The sequence below is a fragment of the Benincasa hispida genome, chromosome 10, assembly GCF_027475165.1.
Source record: "Benincasa hispida cultivar pf3 chromosome 10, pf3_genome.v1.1, whole genome shotgun sequence".
NCBI lineage: Eukaryota > Viridiplantae > Streptophyta > Magnoliopsida > Cucurbitales > Cucurbitaceae > Benincasa > Benincasa hispida.
The window spans coordinates 13,611,664-13,629,073 of NC_143487.1; the positions used below are offsets into that span (position 1 = coordinate 13,611,664).

Consider the following 17,410-nt stretch of genomic DNA (forward strand, 5'->3'; position numbering starts at 1 on the left):
AGGAAGATGATTGCGACAAATGGTGGTCATAATTTAACCGACGAACGATACTCTAGTAAAAGCCTCAAAGCAAAAGACTTGGACAGGAAAATTCACTGGGAATAATCATTTTGGAGCTTGGGTTAATTGGGTTTGTCGAGACGGAAAGTAAGTGGTTTCTCAGAGGAAGAAGGAATTCGACAGGTAAATTTCTCGAAAGTCATTGTAAAACTTTTTTAGTTTGGTTGTTATTTGAGTGATTAAAACTTAGAATTGTTGGTTCATGTGTTATGATTGCCATGATTATACACAAAAAGCAAAACCCAATGTGCTTAATAACTCAATTCATGTCATAGGATTCTTAATTCCAGCTACCCAAGTAATCAAACCCTTCAAAATTTTCTCCAATCCCCCAAATCCCATCCCTTCAAAACCGGTCTTTTTCATTGGTCGTTTCTACTGTATTGTTAGCATTTGGATTGGCTGTATGGCAGAGGGAAAGGATGCCCATTAAAGGCTGTGGATTTTGGAGAGGCAAAGGAATGCCCATCAAGTGTTCGATAAAAGTCCCCAATGAACTTTTTAGTGTAGGAAAAGGGTTGTCTGTTGCCAATGCGTTGGGAGCAGTTTGGTGTAGTGTATCAGTATATGAGACATGACGGCAGAGGGAGAGTGTGTGTGGGTGGGGGGGGGGGGGGGGGGGGGGTGGAGAGCTGCATATTTTGTGTACTCTGTGCATATAAACTAACACTTACACATTCTAAACTCAAAAAGTCAATACTTACTTTCTCTCTGCTTTTACGAAATGATTAGATTTGGTGGGTGTCTCGGGAAAATATAAAAGAAAAAGGAGGACGGGAAAAAGGGGTAATAAAGAGTGGATATTTTTGAGACAAAAAGCTCGGTGAAGGAGACCACCGAACCGAAAAGACAGATGCAAAAGCAATCAATAGATTAGTGGACACAGAAAGTCAAAAAACACTTTTTTTTCCCCTTGGAATAAAATCATGGCCATTGCAATCATATATTTGAATGCTTAGTTATTTGCCAAAGGGGAAATGTTCTTTCCCCTCCATTTATTTCGTTTTCCTCCTTGAATTTCAAGTTTATATCCAATTTGATACTTCAAAAAAGTTCTAAAAGTGACAATTATTCCATCAAGCTTATTGTTGTAATAATGTCATTGGTCTTATCTCTATTAAGAAAAATGATTGATTGTAGTATATCTGACATGGTCTATTGTAGTTGGGTTGCATCATGTAAACCAAAACATCTACACATTTCATTTCGTTATGCATAAAATATACATGAATGTTTCGAACATTTTTGTTTTGACTGATATGTAAAAATGACTGATAAATATTTAGATGTCTTTTTTCTTAATCCTGACAACCAAGCAAAACATGTCATTGTCATAGTAGATTGTTCTTTTTTCAGGATAGATTTAGTAATGAGAACTTTTTTTTTAAAATAATTAAAAAATATGTTTGGGACATGACTCGAGTATATAAAAACATTAAGGTCTTATTTCAAATAGGCCTATATAACTCAAGGATGGAAAAAAAAAAAAATTAAACCCAAGAAAACTGATCTAGATTTGATTTTCATCCTTGTTTCATGCATATAACTTACGGTTGAAGGCAATTACTTCAAATACGAGTTTGCCTTTCCAACTTTTTCTTCGTTTTTTTGTTAAAATACTACTTTAGTCAATGTATATTTAGTTAATTTTGATTTATTTTGATTCCTATACTTTCAATACTTGTTTATCTTTGTACTTTCAAAATATCTATTTTGGTCACTATACTTTTGAAATGTTTATTTTAGTCATTGTACTTTCAAAAAGTGGCCATCTTAGTCTTTTAATTTTCATTTTTTTCCTATTTTTTTTGTTCAAATTTTTACCATAATATTTCTTCACTAAATATAAAATTGTATTAAAATATTTCTGTAAAATTTATGTCAAAATTTTGGACCAAAATGGCTATTTTTTAAAAGTATATGGTCCAAAATTAACATTCTAAAAGTACATGAACTAAAATAAACTAATGTTGGAAGTATAGGAACTAAAGTAATATTAATTTTTTTTTTAAGTCTTCAAACATTTATAATTTTAATTTTATCTCATCAAATTTCTTGAAGATTCAGGTTTTGTCTCTAGCTCCATAATCTTAGTTTGAAGTTAACAAAAATGTGAGATCAAATTATTCATTGTCCAATCCGTTATGCCATGTTATCACTTTCACAATAGAAGCCAGATGAAGAGTTCAAAGAAATTTGAATGCTTAACTTTAAATTACTTTTAGTATATAGATTAGTAAACAGATCTACAGATTTAACTTGTACTTTAAAGTGAGGCAACTATATTATAGTATTCCTTTTCTTTTAAAGTCAAAAGATCAGAGTCGGAAAGTCAAAATTATTTTATTCTTTTTTTTCCCTCCCTTTTTAACCTTTTGTGTTCTTGCCGATGGAGTTCTTGTGATAACTAACATATTTTTTAAATCAATATTTTACAAAATAATAGTTCTCGAACTAATTTACTTGAAACAAAGGTAATTTAACTATTAAATAGGCAAGCATGCAAAAGAGTTGTATTTTTCATCCACACTTGCCGCAGTGTAGATTTATTTATAATCTTAGGCCCTTTTCTTTACTTTTTTTCCCCTAAAAAAAAAGCTGTCCCTTTTCTGGATAGGTTAACGAGGAATTAGATGTGTCGGAAGATTTTCTGTAATAACAAATGATGATTATAACATATGAAATAGTATTTGATGTCTTATCCACTGTACGTTCAGATTCACATAAGTTTCTCATAGGTTATAAGACATGATTTCCCACTAAGTATAATTATTGAGTCAAGAATTTGATTAGACAACTTTACATCAAGACATCACATTTCAATCTAACATAACTGATAGACACCCGTGAACAAGAAAAAATAGATATATATACAAGACAATTACTTGTTGACGTAATAATATATTTAAACAACTACTTGTTGAGACGATATCTTATTTAATAAGCCATTAGATTCCAATTCATCCGCTTTAGCGTCAGCTAGCACACACAATTTTTAAATAAAAGTGGTATTGATGATGGGTTATTGGTAATATCTAGAAACGAAGATCAATTGAACGTGGAAAAAATCAACAAATAGTAATATAATTCAATGTCATCCGTACTGAAAAATATCATCTACGGCTCATAAATTTATATTCTTCTGCTTTTCCTCACCATTCTGGTCATTGGAAAAATCATTCTTGAACGAGGGCTCCTCCCTCATTCTAGATTAAGCAGACCACATTGAACCCAAACATTGAAAATTTTCCTTTTTATATCTTCATACTAATTGGCTAGCACTAGATGCTATAGAATCATTTCATCATCTTGTGAATCACCATTTATAAATCCAAGCATCATCGTCAACTGTCTAAATTATCAAACTCCAAGAATGAATTGTTTACTGTAGATTGATACAAGATCAGCCTAACCTTTAGTTTCTCTTCTTCTTATGCTGCTTGCCCAATTTTGATCTCCTTTGCTTGAACAGATGTAGGTACAGTTTCAAGAACAATAATGGGTAGACAAGAAGCAGAACCTGAATAACAATATTAGAGAGGAAGTTAAGCATATATTGGCAGGACTACATCTAGAGTAATCTCACTTCAGGTAAACCAAAATAACCAAGTTCTTCTTAGAAAGATCTACTGAGGGTTTGGACATACCCTGATGAAATTGTAATAGCTGAAGGGGAGGTAAGCAAAAACATCTGCATAGAGGTTCTTCTTTACCATAAATGGAATTGCTTGGTACATGAGCCACACTGAACAAAATAAAACGTTGTGATAAGTCGCCTTGATGAAATAGAATATTAGTTTCTGTTCTGTGCATCACTCAACAGTAAATTATACAAGTAATTTTAAAATATTGGTAAGGAGAAGAGGGGATATTTGACTCATTGTGTAATAAAGCAAGGTGGTTCATTTTGCGTAAGTTAGGGTTGAGAAGGTTGAGTTTATGTACTAATGATTATATTGTGTGTAGAGGAATAAATTCTTGAAACTAAGGTTTTTGAAGCATCTGTTTGGTTTCTAGGCTCGTGTTTTGTAAAAATGTATGGCTTGAGAATATATTTGGAAGCTTGGGTTTATGTAGCCATACATAGCTCAGCTCCACAACTGACTATAAAACCCACATGGGAACTAAGCACTCTGCCACTTCCTTGGAGATATATCAAATTTTAGAAATCAAGATGAGTTAGATGTTGTGTACTCACTTTCACCAATTGTCACTCCAGTAGGATAGAGAACTATGAATGCAGTGTACCTAGACGAAACAAGAACACATATTTAAATATGGAAATTATTTTTTTCATTTTGAGTACATGTAGTTTTCTTTGGAAGAACATTCAGGAAGGGTACCTAAGATATGTAAGCCAAAATGGGCAAACTCCCAAGCAATTGAAAGCATGATGAGAATATCTGATAACCTGAATCCATTTCATCACAGTAAAAATCCAGAAACCCAATTGAATGAGGAAACCTATGAAACAATTACAATGTGAAGCAGAGATCTCCAGGTAAACCAATGGAAATAAGCAGCAAAGAGAGAAAAGGAAATAGTTAAGAAGTCGGCAAACTAGCAAAGTACAAAATGCAAGATCAGTTTCATTTTACTTTGAGATTGCCATTAACCTTTTTCTTTCTTCCTTTCTTCTTTCAGATATGGATAGGTTGGATCCAGAAGACTTAGATTTCACTTTTCATTTCTGATAAATAAGTCAACATTAGGGTTTCTTAAATGATCTCTTCCATTAAGGTTTAATTAATGTCTACTTTATCTAGATTTTAGTAGAGGAAGGTCAAATCTCTGATATTTGTAGCAGATTACAATTATGTTTGCATGATTATTGCTCACTAGCTCAGCCCTACCAAACCACCTGTCTATAATTATAGACTAAATTGGTATTTGGCTACTTGTCTCTGACAAACAAAAAAGTCTAAAATCAAGCTCTAATTTTGTTCTCAGATATTTGTTTAAAAAATGTCTGCTTGTTCACTACCCAATTTTCTTTGTTAAGTAATCTAAAGAAAGAAATGAGCAGTAAGCCACAGATATCTAATTTTGAAAGGAAAAAGAAAAGAATTTACCTCAGATAAGCTCCAAGCCAGGAAAGTGATGAAAACAGAAGGCAACTGTTGAATCTGTCAATCAAAAAGAAAGAATTGTGAAGTACTTGTATTAGTTGTGATTCTTATGGCTGTTTATATTATTCAATTTGTAATAAGACTCTTTCAAATAGTTTGTTAGAGTAGTTAGTGGAGCACTGATGCTTATATATACCTATGTTTACTCTTCATTAATAGTACAATTGAGTACACAATATTTCCAATATTTCTTCTAGTTCTTTGGTTGTTAAATCATCAATTGACTCAAAATCTTAAATTAATAGGCGGAAGTAAATTTAATATTAGGGGCAGTTACAAATATAGCAATCAAGCTACAAAAGAATCTGCAAATACAACAAAATTTAGATACAACTCTTGGAGTTTATTAGTGATAGATTATATTGCTAATAGGAGTCAATCACCGATAGAGCCTATCATTAATAGATTTTGCTATATTTGCAATGTTGCTATACACTTAATTATTAACCATAAAAGTGCTACCCATTCCAATTACCCTTGATATGAACACTCCACTCCCCTCACTTGGGTTTGAACACGGGATCTCATGCTCTGAAACTATGTTAAATTATCAGTTGACCCAAAAACTTAAATTGATAAATGAAGGTAAACATCCAACATTATCAGCGCATATGAGGAAAACATCCAACAAGAAACTACACCTTTCTGGTAAAGAAAATGCAAGGAAATGAGAAAGACAGAGAACCTCATCAAGTTGACGAACAACTGCAACCACAAAATGCACCCTCCCACCCCACTGCATCAGAGGAAGCAGCACTCCAGTTGGTACCAGACCTGGAGTACGTTTAAAGGAAAAATCCCAACCCTTTATCATATTTGGATATCAAACAAAAGAATAACACCAAGGTTCCTTTAAATTACCAACAGCTCCATGAATGATTTCCAAGAATGCAGCAGCTTGCAGGAAACCTTCGAAGAGAAAGGAAAGCACAATAACTTCTCATATCCACAATCCAATTCAGCCGATATTTCCTATCAGAATTCTCAACTTTATCCTAGAACAAAACCGAAGGCAAAAAACTTACAAACAAGTTCTCCGGTTGAAGAGTAAGCCCCACTTGTAGATTTAGTGGCTGCAAAATTGCCCACAAGTCTATAAAGAGAAACCATCCTGATAACAAGAAACATAGTTCCATGCTGACCAAGAACAACAGGAAGATAAGCCCAGAAAATTGAAAGAGACAAAAGAAAAACACCATTACCAGCCCAAAGCTTGGAGGGAATTGTAAGTTAGAAGATAGAAATTTGATAGACGAGACATTGTGTTGTTGGCAGTTTGAACAGTAACCTACTTCTTGACTGTCAAATCGGAAATGGAAACAGAAAGTTTCTGTTTTGATGGGTTCTCTCAGGTTTTTCCCTTCGAGAAGGCAATTTGGGAATTGGGAAAAATCACATATAGGACAAGGGCAATAGGAAAATAGGATTGGAATTAACCTGGTCTTATTGTTTTCTTTGTTTTGAGTTTGACTCACTTTGGCCTTCGAGGTCAATAAATTGCCAACCATAGAACCTGTTTTTCCCAGCCAAGTAAATTGCGAACCCTTCTGTCTCCGCATTAGGGAAAAGGGCTAACGATAACAAAATTTAACTTCTTTTCCTTTGTAAAAATAGGAAATCAACATCTATTTGTAAAAATGACCAAATAAATTAAAAATAAAAAATAAAAGAATTTATAAAAGTTTAAACTAACCCAATTACATGCAAATGAATTGCAATTGACTTATAAAGAAATATTTGTAATTATACTGTAATTAAAAGAAACATCTAGAGACTATCGGTTGGTCATATTCTGAACACCACACCAATCTCTTCTCCAATCAAGTTGTCACCATTTTTCTCTCCGAAATCAACTCCACCAATAGTGGCGATACCTCCAACTTGAATTTTGTCTTCATCCCTTGCTTCGTCGAGGGAGTCCCTTTTCTTCCTCCAAGACTTCACCATTAGCTTCGACTTCGACTCCTTTTCTACCGGCTTCATTTATTGCTCCTTCTATCCCAACTTCAGAGCCACTAGTGATCATTTCAGTTCCATTCTTCTGTCCCAACTCCAACTCCTCCGACACAGGCTCCATCGTCGATCTCAACTCCTAACAATGATGTTGTCATGTATAGAACTGTTGTCTCTGAATCCATCATGGCAGCCATAATTTCCTCCACCTTACTACTTTAAATGCGATTGGTTCGTCTTCACTCTTCACTCTAAACTTTTCAAACTAATTTAAAAATCAAAATTCAAAAACATAAAATGAGTTGAAAAAAGATTAAGAAAATCAAAACAAACAAATAATGATAGTTGAAAAAAATGGTTTAGTTCTAATGTTGGAAGAAAAAATAACAATATGATTTGATGATTTAAAACATGAGAGATATTTTAGGAGAAAATAAAGATGTATGATAAAAAAAAATAGTTACAAGGGATTTGTAGTCATAAAAGGTCTTTTTAAAGTTTTTGGCAATATGAGATAATTATGTAACCTACAAATACATGTAATTAATCTCCAAACTACGCCAAACAAATACACTAAACTTAAAAACAAGTATAATACAATTCAAAATCAATTAACCAAACCATCTAAATTGCTTTTGAACTTACCCAAAATTCTGTAACAATATCTTTTCTTGTTCTAGATCCAAAATATAAGTTTAGAAAGTTAGGGTTAAACTGATAAAAACTTTATCTAAATAATTTTATTCACGAAGAAAGAAACCGATTTAGATTGGAGTATGAAAATCCCAATTAAAGATCGTCAATTGAAACTACTAACCAATTATGATGTGGTGTTGATGTCAATTATGGAGATCTCTTGAAAAGAAGAGAAACAACAAATATTCAACGATGGTACATCTTTCCTTGATTGAATATGTGAGGTAGGTTTAAGGCCCCAAGGCAAACTGGTTAATACCAATACTTTCCATATCCTTAGCCTACCATTTATGCATAAGTGAATTTGATTGATTAAGTCAAGCCTCCAGAGTAAACTTGTCGTCGATTGAGAACAAAAAATAAAATAGTAAAAAGATATGAATATTAAAAAAGACGTGTTCGAAGCAACAGAAACTTCAATAAATCAAAAGTCATGATCGTGGTTATTTTTATCCCACTTACCATTGAACAAAACAACCATAACAAGAAAGTGTTCAATACAGAGGATGAAGAAAGCTAGGGCTACTTGTTCTATTATAATATTTTATATTTGAAACAAAATATCATAAATATAATGTTCAAAATAATTTAAAATCCGTGAATCTTGATTAAGATTAATAGAAAGTATAATAAGAATGACAAATCTCAATTAGGATAATTAATATATATTTTAAATTTCAAAACAAGATTTGAAAATGAGTTGATGTACAAGATTTGAAAATTCAAAATAAGTATTAAATCTAATTCGAAAATTCAAAACAACTATTAAATCGCGAGATTTATAGAAAATTATCCGGAAATGATGATCTTAGTTGACGTTGAAAGTGTTGGATATATAATTGAGCAATTAATTACAGTTTCAATAATAAAGATGTCGAATTAATCACATTGCAATTAAAAAGGACAATGAAGGTATTTTAGAATTTCATAAAATTGGATTCACGTGACATTGATGTATTTTGTTATAATTCAAAAGGATCCTATCTTTTGCTATTTTTTAAAATGATAGTATAATTACTGTTATATACCTGATTAAGAGGAAAATCATTTGGGATGCGGCCACAAATGGTTGAATACATGTGAGAAAATCTGTAAAAAAAAAGAAAAAAAAAAAAAAACAACGAATCTGTATCTAAAAGTAAATAAGAGAATGTAAATTTTTTAATTTACATCTTATAATTATCAAAAGATGTCATATTGTGGTGGCTTTCTTTGAATAATTACTTGTAAATTACATGGTTTCCTTCTTAGTTTTTAGCCGTGTGTGAAGAATTAAGAAATTTATTTTAAATAGAAAAATACTAAAAATATTTATAAATAATAGTAAAATGAGATGCCACACTTTATTTGCCATAGATTACAATCTGAATCTATCATGATATAGATAAATACAAATAGTAGTCTATCACGATCTATCGTAAAATTTTGTTATATTTATAAATATTTTGATTCATTTTCTTATATTTGAAAACGTTAGTGGGATTTTTTATTTAGTGAGTTATACCTTTACTATTCTAATCACAAAGAAACCATTTAAGCTTGTTGACTGGTCAAATGAGGAATTATTCCCATCCCCACTTTTCTCTCTCCATTAGGAATGTGGTTCAGAATCATGGACATGGACTCTTGTAAATAAGTAATCACTTAGACTCCATTACTTACAAAGGAATTACACATTAGATTAATTATAGGATGGGTATGTTGTTTGATTAGACTAATCAAGCATCAATTAAAATCAATTAAATCAAAGCATCAAAATGTGACATACTTCCATGGCACAAAAAGAGGTGTACACCATAAAACAATATCTTTTTTTTATTTCAGTCACTTCAGATTTATTATTATTGCCTCAGCTGACAGACATATAAACGTCGATCATATATGTACTCAATTTTATTGATACGAATTAACATGTTTTGATGTGACTATATCAACCGAATGCATTATTGAGTATTACAAGTGCTCTTTCTTACTTTTGTGTCGTGTCTAATCGATCTAAAATAGTTCTTTAGTCTCGGTGGCTAATTGAAAGATGAAGATGTTGAACTTTACTGTTTGCTTAGTGGTGGGTGAGCTAGGGCTCTGGTCAACCCAGCCTAGAGCTAGCAACATACCAAAGAAGTAGAATGGGTAAATGGATGTTATTTTATTTTCTCTTTAATGTTAAAAATTAACCCATAGCATCAATTATTTTGTTTCTTCTATATAATAATTGGCAGATACTTTCTTCTGAGAAGGGTGATAGATACTATTTGTTATTATTATCATTATTGTTTCTCTTTTGACAAACTATAGGATACATTTGGTTTTTTTTGGAGGCATCAAGTGTATCATACTGTTGAATATGCTCTTCCACTTATCAAAATTTTCTGAGATGGAAAATCATTCACTGTCCTACCTTTTACTTCCATCCATTTCTTTCCATTTTCTAACATTTTGCCTGTCTTAACTCAACTTGCACCTCTTTTTTTAGTAAAATAACATTTTAACATTTTACATTTGTGTGATAAATTACTTATACTCCCATTTTATAACCATTTTGTTTTTGAAAATCAAGTCTATTTCTCCCCTGATACAATGATTTGCATCTTTCTTAAATACAATGGTTGAATTCTTAGCTAAATTTAAAAGAAAATAGATAACAAAAGAACAAATTTGGAGATAAGAGTAGTGTTTATAGACTTAATTTTCAAAAACGAAAACAAACAACTAAATTGGTACCAAACGGGGCCTTAAAACTTTCAATTATGTTTTAATTAGATCTCTAAAAGAAGAAATTAAATTTTGTATCTAATAGGTTTTTGGCGTATTTGACCTTTAAAAAAAATTAATGTATCTACTACCCATAACTTTAATCTTTTAGGGTTTCTTAAACATAAATTTCAACTTTTTTTTTTAACCCTAAATTTTTAAAAATATATATATAAGTGAATATGTAAAGGATGTATAAGATAGAAAATTTACAAAATTAAAAGTTGAGGTTGAATAACTTATTAAACATTGTTATTAAAGAGACAATAAATCCGAAAGGTCAGATTAAACTGGCAATAACATTAATATATATATATAGCGATGTGGTGGAATTGAATTGGTAATGGTGTTGATGGAACTGTCCAGCTAACAAGATATAATTTATAAATCAGCCTCAGAAAAGCAAATGCCGCCTTGTGTTTTTAACTTAACCACTTTCTTTATGTTTATGTTTATGTTTATCTTTCTCTGTTATTTATATAGTCCGTTGCTTTTGATTAGAAGATAGAAGAAACGAACAGCCATCAAAACAACTAAAATTGATCATAACCCACAAGTGGAAATGGATCTAAATCCATCACTTTCCATTATTCTTTAACTTAGTTACATGAACAAAAACACAGCTAAAAGATACTACCTTACGATGGCATTTGTTAACTTACACAGCACAAGAAGGAACACGCTTCTTAGATAATTATCAAATTAATCACTACTGATTATACACAAAATTCAATAGAAAAAATTCTGATTAGGCTGAGCTAAGCCATGGCCTGGCCACCCAGAGAATATTAGCTTACTTTCTTCCTCCTCCATCTTCCACAGAGAATCCCCACGGTAATAATCCTCCCATGAAGAAGGAGAATTCAGAGCAGGACAAGAAAAGTTATTATTGTTGCAGTCTTCTTCACTGTACACATCTTGATTCATAATCAAACTCTCATGATTTGACACCTCAATATCTTTCCATATATCATCCATGGAGTATCCATTTTGATCACCCAGTTCTTGATTTTCTTCTATCTTCTTCTTTGTTGATGATGAAGCTGAGATTTCAGACCCCCCCGAGTCAAAAAACTTCACTGGTCCAGTATCTGCAGGAAATTCCTTTGCTGGGTTGTGGAAGGAAGAAGAAGAAGAAGAAGATGATGATGATGAGGAAGAAGAAGATGAAGACAAAGCCCTTCGTTTCTCCTGTGCTTTCTTCCTCATGTGGGTTCTCCAGTAGTTCTTGATTTCATTATCGGTTCGACCTGGTAATTTTCTAGCAATTTTGGACCATCTGAGATGAAAACAAAAAAGAAAAGAAACAGAGGAATTTAGAGATAATGGTTTAGATTTAGAAAAGAATCTATGGAGTTGTAGAGATAAACCTGTTTCCCCATTTAGCGTGAAGTTCAAGCACAAGTCTTTCTTCTTGAACAGTCATTTTGCCTCTCTTAAGACCAGGATGAAGGTAATTAACCCATCTAAGCCTGCAACTTTTGCCTGTCCTATTCAATCCTACAACACAAATTCCACAAATTTCCCAAATTCCAAAGTAATTAAAACAGAGCCCTTTAACAAAAACATTAAATCTTCAGTTTAGCCTACCTAGTAACTGTCTCCCGCCACCTTCAAACCTGAAACTTTTGCAATGAAATCCCATCTTCGATCGCCAAATAAGCCCACAAAGCAAATCAGTTGAATGTCTTCTTGCTCTGTCCATGGACCCTTTCTGATTTCCTGTCCTTCAACCATTTTTCTTTTTCTCTAGACAAAACCAAACCCCTTTTCTTCTTTCTTTCTTCTCTCCCACCAACTCATGGAGATTTTGGGTTTATTCTACTAATATTTATAGCATCTAAATCTCAACCAAGTGACTTTACTTTATGAGGGAGTTTGAATCCTCACCGTACAAGTAATGTAATGGGGGCAGGGCCTTCATGGAACTGAAGTGGGCTTTTAGTGATAAGTAACCTTATGCATATGATGTAAGCCATTAACACCAAAAATAATCAAAGTAGGCGATTGATATGTTGATGTAGCTTTCAAAAACGCCTCTTTCAAACCCAAAGGGCGATCAATTCTTCCTGTCTTTTTTTTTCAAATCGTTTTAAAGAAACCCCACTATGTATTGAGATTTTCCTCCTTTAATAAAACCCACGTTGGGATTGATCTGTTGGAAGTTCAAATAAGGTGGAGTCTGCTTGTGGAAGGCATTTGGTACAAGCGTTGAAAGTGTTCGACGAAATGCCCCAGAGAGTTCCAATTAGCAAAAAAATTAAAATTACTGTCTGTAGTAGAAAGTTATAAAGTAGTTAGTGGGATCCTTTTACTTTTATGAAAATGCTTGTCAAATCATTTGTATTCAGAAAAGACACCATCTAAATTCCACCAGCAATAGAACAGCAAGACAAACGGCTTACAAAACCATTTTTTTATCCACAGATTTGGAGATTTATACTCTTCAACTACTCACCTCTCTGTTTCTAGTAATAATGCCTATTACTTCACTTAAAATAATATAAATAATCAACTTTCACTATTTTTCATCGTTATAAATATTAAATTTAAATTTTCACTTCATAATTCTTTTAAATTAATTAATATATATTAACGTCAAAAATTGATAGGGAGTATTTAAAGTAAAACCCTGAAATCTAGAAACAAATTAAAATAAAATTCAAATCTGAAAGATAAAATTGTAACAATTTGAAACTTAGACTAAGTTCAAATCAAAATGCAAAACATAACATTTTCAAACCTAGAAACTAAATAGGAACTAGACAAAAATCTAGGAATAAAAAAAAATTTATTTTGATGTCTTTTCTATCGTGTAGTTAGAGTAGACTACAAAAAGATGAGTGTAATTTAAAATACATCCATTGAATATGTGATGACCAATTTGAGGCTTATTGAAAGGAATTTGTATAACTTGTATTTGGAACTTCGATTTGTCATTTAAAAAAAGCTTTTTTTTTTTTTTTTTAATACAATGTATGGAGACTTGTAGGACAATTGGAACTTTAAACTTCAAGATGGATAGTGAAAATACTATGTTAATTGAGCTATACAATACAAGTCTTGTAAGCTTAAATCTATAGAGTTTGGATAAACTAACAACTAACTTAGTATATGAAATCTAGACTTATTTATCTTCGAGTTAAAAAAGCTTCGGCTATGAGTTAGACCTCTCTTCAGCTTTTTGCTTCAACTTGATAGGAGTAATTAAGATAGATTTGATATATTTGTTTGCATGAACATTTTAGTAGTTGGTATAGGTTTGTCGATGGATTTTGGTTCAACTTTGTTCAATAATTATCGGGTGAAAGATTAAATTATTGATTTTTAAGATAGCAATTAATATCTTATCAATTGAGCTAGACTCAAGTTGACCGCCTTTTAATGATTTAGGCTTCATTTGGTAATCATTTTGTTTTTTATTTTTTATTTTTGAAAATTAAATATATCTCCTCCTCATAATAGTTGAATTCACAGTCAAATTCTACAAATAAAATCAAACTTTTAAAAGCTAGTTTTTTTAGTTTTCATTTGGCTTGTTTTTTTAAATAATTGGTAAAAAGTTAGATAACAAAGAAATAAATTTAAAGGTGGAAGTAGTGTCTATAGGCTTAATTTTAAAAAACAAACAATAAAAAACAAAATGGTTATCAAACGAAGTCGTTATTGTGTTTTAACCCTTTTTTTGGATGGAGTTTTAGTCATTTTTATAGCTAGATGTTATGTAGGATGGTAAATATTTTTTTTTAGGTTTATAAGTTTTTAAATCCTCTAAGTTATAAACTTTAAGTCCAATATTATTTAGTAAAATTCATTTTAACATTTAAGAAAACACAGATCAAACTTTAAGCGGCCATTTGGATTGTGGATAATGTTTCATGGATATAGATATTAAATATATAGAATTTAAATCTTTATGATTTAAATATCTAGAGTAATAAATGTATGTATTTGGATATGTAATATAATTAATATCTAAGAGTTAAATGTTTTTGTTTATTTGTTCAAATTTAAAATTAAATGATACAAAATAAGAAAATTAATCATTATTTAATATTTAAATTAATTTAAAATTATATTTTTAATTAAAAATATAATATACTAATTATTTCCAAATTTGAAATAATCATGTTATTGATTTAGAAAGAGAGGCAAGAATTTTTTTTATCTGACAGACCGTTTTTTTCTCTCTCATGCACCATATCAAAAAAAAAAAAAAAAAATAATCTACCTTTTTAAATGATAATAAAAACCTACTCTTTTAATAATAATTTTAACCATAGAAAATTAATACCCAAAATTTCTAAAACTAAATTACATGAACCAAACACATACAATAATTTTTCATACAAAAGTCGATTACATATTTTGGAAAATAAACGGACCATAAAAGATATGCAAGAAAACCTTCAAACCAACACGACCATCACAATTATACACACAAAAGGTATTTGATAAAAGTAATTGCTTTGAAGAAAAAAGAAAAAAAAAAAAGAGAGAAGAATTCAATCAAAACTCCCCACTAAAAATAAGAGTATGATTTTGGCCAAAAATCCTATCCACACCCTTATCTTATCAAATTAAGTTCCATCACAATCTTATCAATTCCTCCACAAAATGAAACATCCCACTATTTTGGGACTACAGTACTAACCAGATATTTATTATTTTCCCTCTTAATTATCGATAATTCCACATCATTAAAAAGAAGCTCATAAAATAAAAATACAAATTCAAATATTAATAAAGAGAAAAAAAAATCATATAGATTGTGAAAGTATTGAAACTTCTCTACTTCAATTCCCAAATTTAGAAACATGCATTTGGACATAAATTTAGAAAGCCATTTAATACTATTTTGGTAGAGAAAGAAAAAAAGAAAAAATAAATAAATGCTGGAAACATTATAATTAATATTATGAATAAATTATTTTGAGTTGGTAAAATGAGATGACAGCACTAGGAAACATATGATAAGGAGGAAATGGAATTTGGTATCACCTGGGGTGTGTCTCAAAATTCAAATTCAGACAAAATGGCAATTAATAAAATAAAGAAAGATTAAAATATTATTTTAGTCCCAGTACTTCGAGATATGTTTAATTTTAATCTATGTATTTTTAAATCTTCAATTTTAGTGTTCATATTTTCAATAAATTTTAAATTTAATCATCGATATTGAAATTAAAAATTATTAAATAATAATAATATTCATGAAAAAAATATACAATGTGAATACGTTTCTAAAATTTATAGTAAAAAATTTAGTTATCAATTAAGAAATAGAAAAAGAAAGCAACTATAATTAGAAGTATGGGCTAAATTTAAGATTTATTGAAAATGTAAAGACTAAAATTGATCATTTGAATGTATATAAAGACTAAAATTGAAAATAAAAAATCAATGCCCTGTTTGGTAATCATTTGGGTCATGTTTGGTAATCATTTTGTTTTTTTTTTTTTTTTGAAAATTAAGCCTATAGACACTATTTTTATCTCCAAAATTCTTTTTTTGTTATCTATTTTTTACCAATGGTTTAAAAAATCAAACCAAAATTTGAAAACTAAAAAAAAATAGCTTTTAAAAAATTTATCTTTGTTTTTAGAATTTGCTAAGAATTCAAATCATTCTAAGAAATGAAAAAGAAATATGCTCAATTTTTAAAAACCAAAAACAAAAAACAAAATAATTAATATACGAGACCTTGGTTTTTGGTTTTTAAAAATTAAGCCTATAGACAAAGATATCATTTCCATCTAGTAGTATCTATGGGTTTTTTATCTACACCTTAAGAGTGTTTTTAAAATCAGAGCCAAATTCTAAAAACTTAAAAAAAGTAGTTTTCAAAAAGTAGTTTTTATTTTTAGAAATTGGCTAAGAAATCAAATGCGTACACATGAAATGTGAAAACCATGAGTAACAAACTTTTAAAAAATAAGTATAATTTTCAAAAGTAAAAAAGTAAAACAAAATGGTTACTAAACATACTCAAAGTATAAAAAGAATAAGGACAATTGCAAATATAGACATTAGACCCAAAATATTAGCAGATATAACATAATATAAAAAAAATTGCAAATATGACCAAATGTAAATAATCTGTCGAGTCTAAACCATATTACTAATAAGAATCCATCAAGATAGAAGTTTATTGTTAATAGACTTGTCTATATTTGTATTTTTTTTAGATGATGATATACACTTATTTATTATTTCTAAGAATACTATCAATTGCAATTATCTAAAAGAATAAGTATTTTAATAATTTTTTGTTTCTAAAAAATATAATAATAAAATAATAAGGTGGGTGGCGCTAAGAGTATTGAATATGACTATGAGCAGCCATTGTATAGTGTGAGGCATTTAGCATTTTGCAATTAAGAACCCACCAAATATTTTATTGCCTTTTTGCACCCACCCCCCTTCAATTCATCCTTTCAATAACCCTTTTAGTGCCAACACTTTTTTTTTTTTATTATTATTATTATTTTCATTTTTTTTAAGAGATAAACCACTCGTGACGTGGAAATCACCACCTTTAAGTTTTAATTTTAACCCTCCCTAATCCCTCTTTATCTATTCTTTTTATCTTGATTGATATGCTAATTCTAACGTAGTTCAATTGATATATAATATTTATTACTATTTTAAATATTAATGATTTTATTTTATTCTTGTAATTGTTTTATTTAATTCAACAAACGGAGATAGAATATTTGAATCTCTGATCCGATCGAGTACATATGACACTATTATTAAATTTAGACCGTGTGTTACTCTTTGATTTGCCATATGGATGTTGTTTGTGTTATCAAATTATT

General features: G+C 30.2%; 2 protein-coding genes and 1 long non-coding RNA gene across 4 annotated transcripts; 1 reads left to right on the forward strand and 2 right to left on the reverse strand.

Annotated features, from left to right (window-relative positions):
• On the forward strand, positions 1-5,374 carry LOC150033119 (uncharacterized). Its single transcript, XR_016523968.1, has 2 exons — positions 1-183; positions 3,533-5,374. It is a non-coding gene; the product is annotated as an uncharacterized LOC150033119 (long non-coding RNA).
• On the reverse strand, positions 3,299-6,691 carry LOC120087868 (Protein-tyrosine phosphatase-like, PTPLA). The gene is made up of 9 exons (XM_039044836.2): positions 6,392-6,691; positions 6,215-6,300; positions 6,051-6,098; positions 5,875-5,963; positions 5,133-5,186; positions 4,404-4,471; positions 4,259-4,308; positions 3,708-3,805; positions 3,299-3,580 (listed from the first exon to the last, which is right to left on the reverse strand). Exons 1-9 carry the CDS (start codon positions 6,448-6,450, stop codon positions 3,476-3,478), a joined length of 657 nt encoding a protein of 218 aa, XP_038900764.1. The 5' UTR covers positions 6,451-6,691; the 3' UTR covers positions 3,299-3,475.
• A 4,455-nt stretch (positions 6,692-11,146) lies between these two features.
• On the reverse strand, positions 11,147-12,808 carry LOC120088428 (transcription factor MYB59-like). 2 transcript variants are annotated; one of them, XM_039045715.2, is made up of 3 exons: positions 12,180-12,808; positions 11,960-12,089; positions 11,147-11,868 (listed from the first exon to the last, which is right to left on the reverse strand). In XM_039045715.2, exons 1-3 carry the CDS (start codon positions 12,292-12,294, stop codon positions 11,319-11,321), a joined length of 795 nt encoding a protein of 264 aa, XP_038901643.1. In that variant the 5' UTR covers positions 12,295-12,808; the 3' UTR covers positions 11,147-11,318. The 2 variants fall into 2 exon arrangements, with proteins under 2 accessions (XP_038901643.1, XP_038901644.1); XM_039045716.2 differs by having other exon boundaries at positions 12,209-12,731.
• Positions 12,809-17,410: the final 4,602 nt, after the last annotated feature.

Excerpts from the sequence above, each read along its gene's own strand:
- LOC120087868 (XM_039044836.2), bottom strand. The coding sequence starts at position 6,450 with ATGTCTCGTCTATCAAATTTCTATCTTCTAACTTACAATTCCCTCCAA. Across the intron at positions 6,099-6,214 it reads TTCAACCGGAGAACTTGTTT|GTTTCCTGCAAGCTGCTGCA; the intron begins GTAAGTTTTTTG and ends TTCTCTTCGAAG. Across the intron at positions 3,581-3,707 it reads GCTATTACAATTTCATCAGG|GTTCTGCTTCTTGTCTACCC; the intron begins GTATGTCCAAAC and ends ATTGTTATTCAG.
- LOC120088428 (XM_039045716.2), bottom strand. The coding sequence starts at position 12,326 with ATGGTTGAAGGACAGGAAATCAGAAAGGGTCCATGGACAGAGCAAGAA. Across the intron at positions 12,090-12,208 it reads TTTCATTGCAAAAGTTTCAG|GATTGAATAGGACAGGCAAA; the intron begins GTTTGAAGGTGG and ends TTTGTGTTGTAG. Across the intron at positions 11,869-11,959 it reads CACGCTAAATGGGGAAACAG|ATGGTCCAAAATTGCTAGAA; the intron begins GTTTATCTCTAC and ends TTTTCATCTCAG.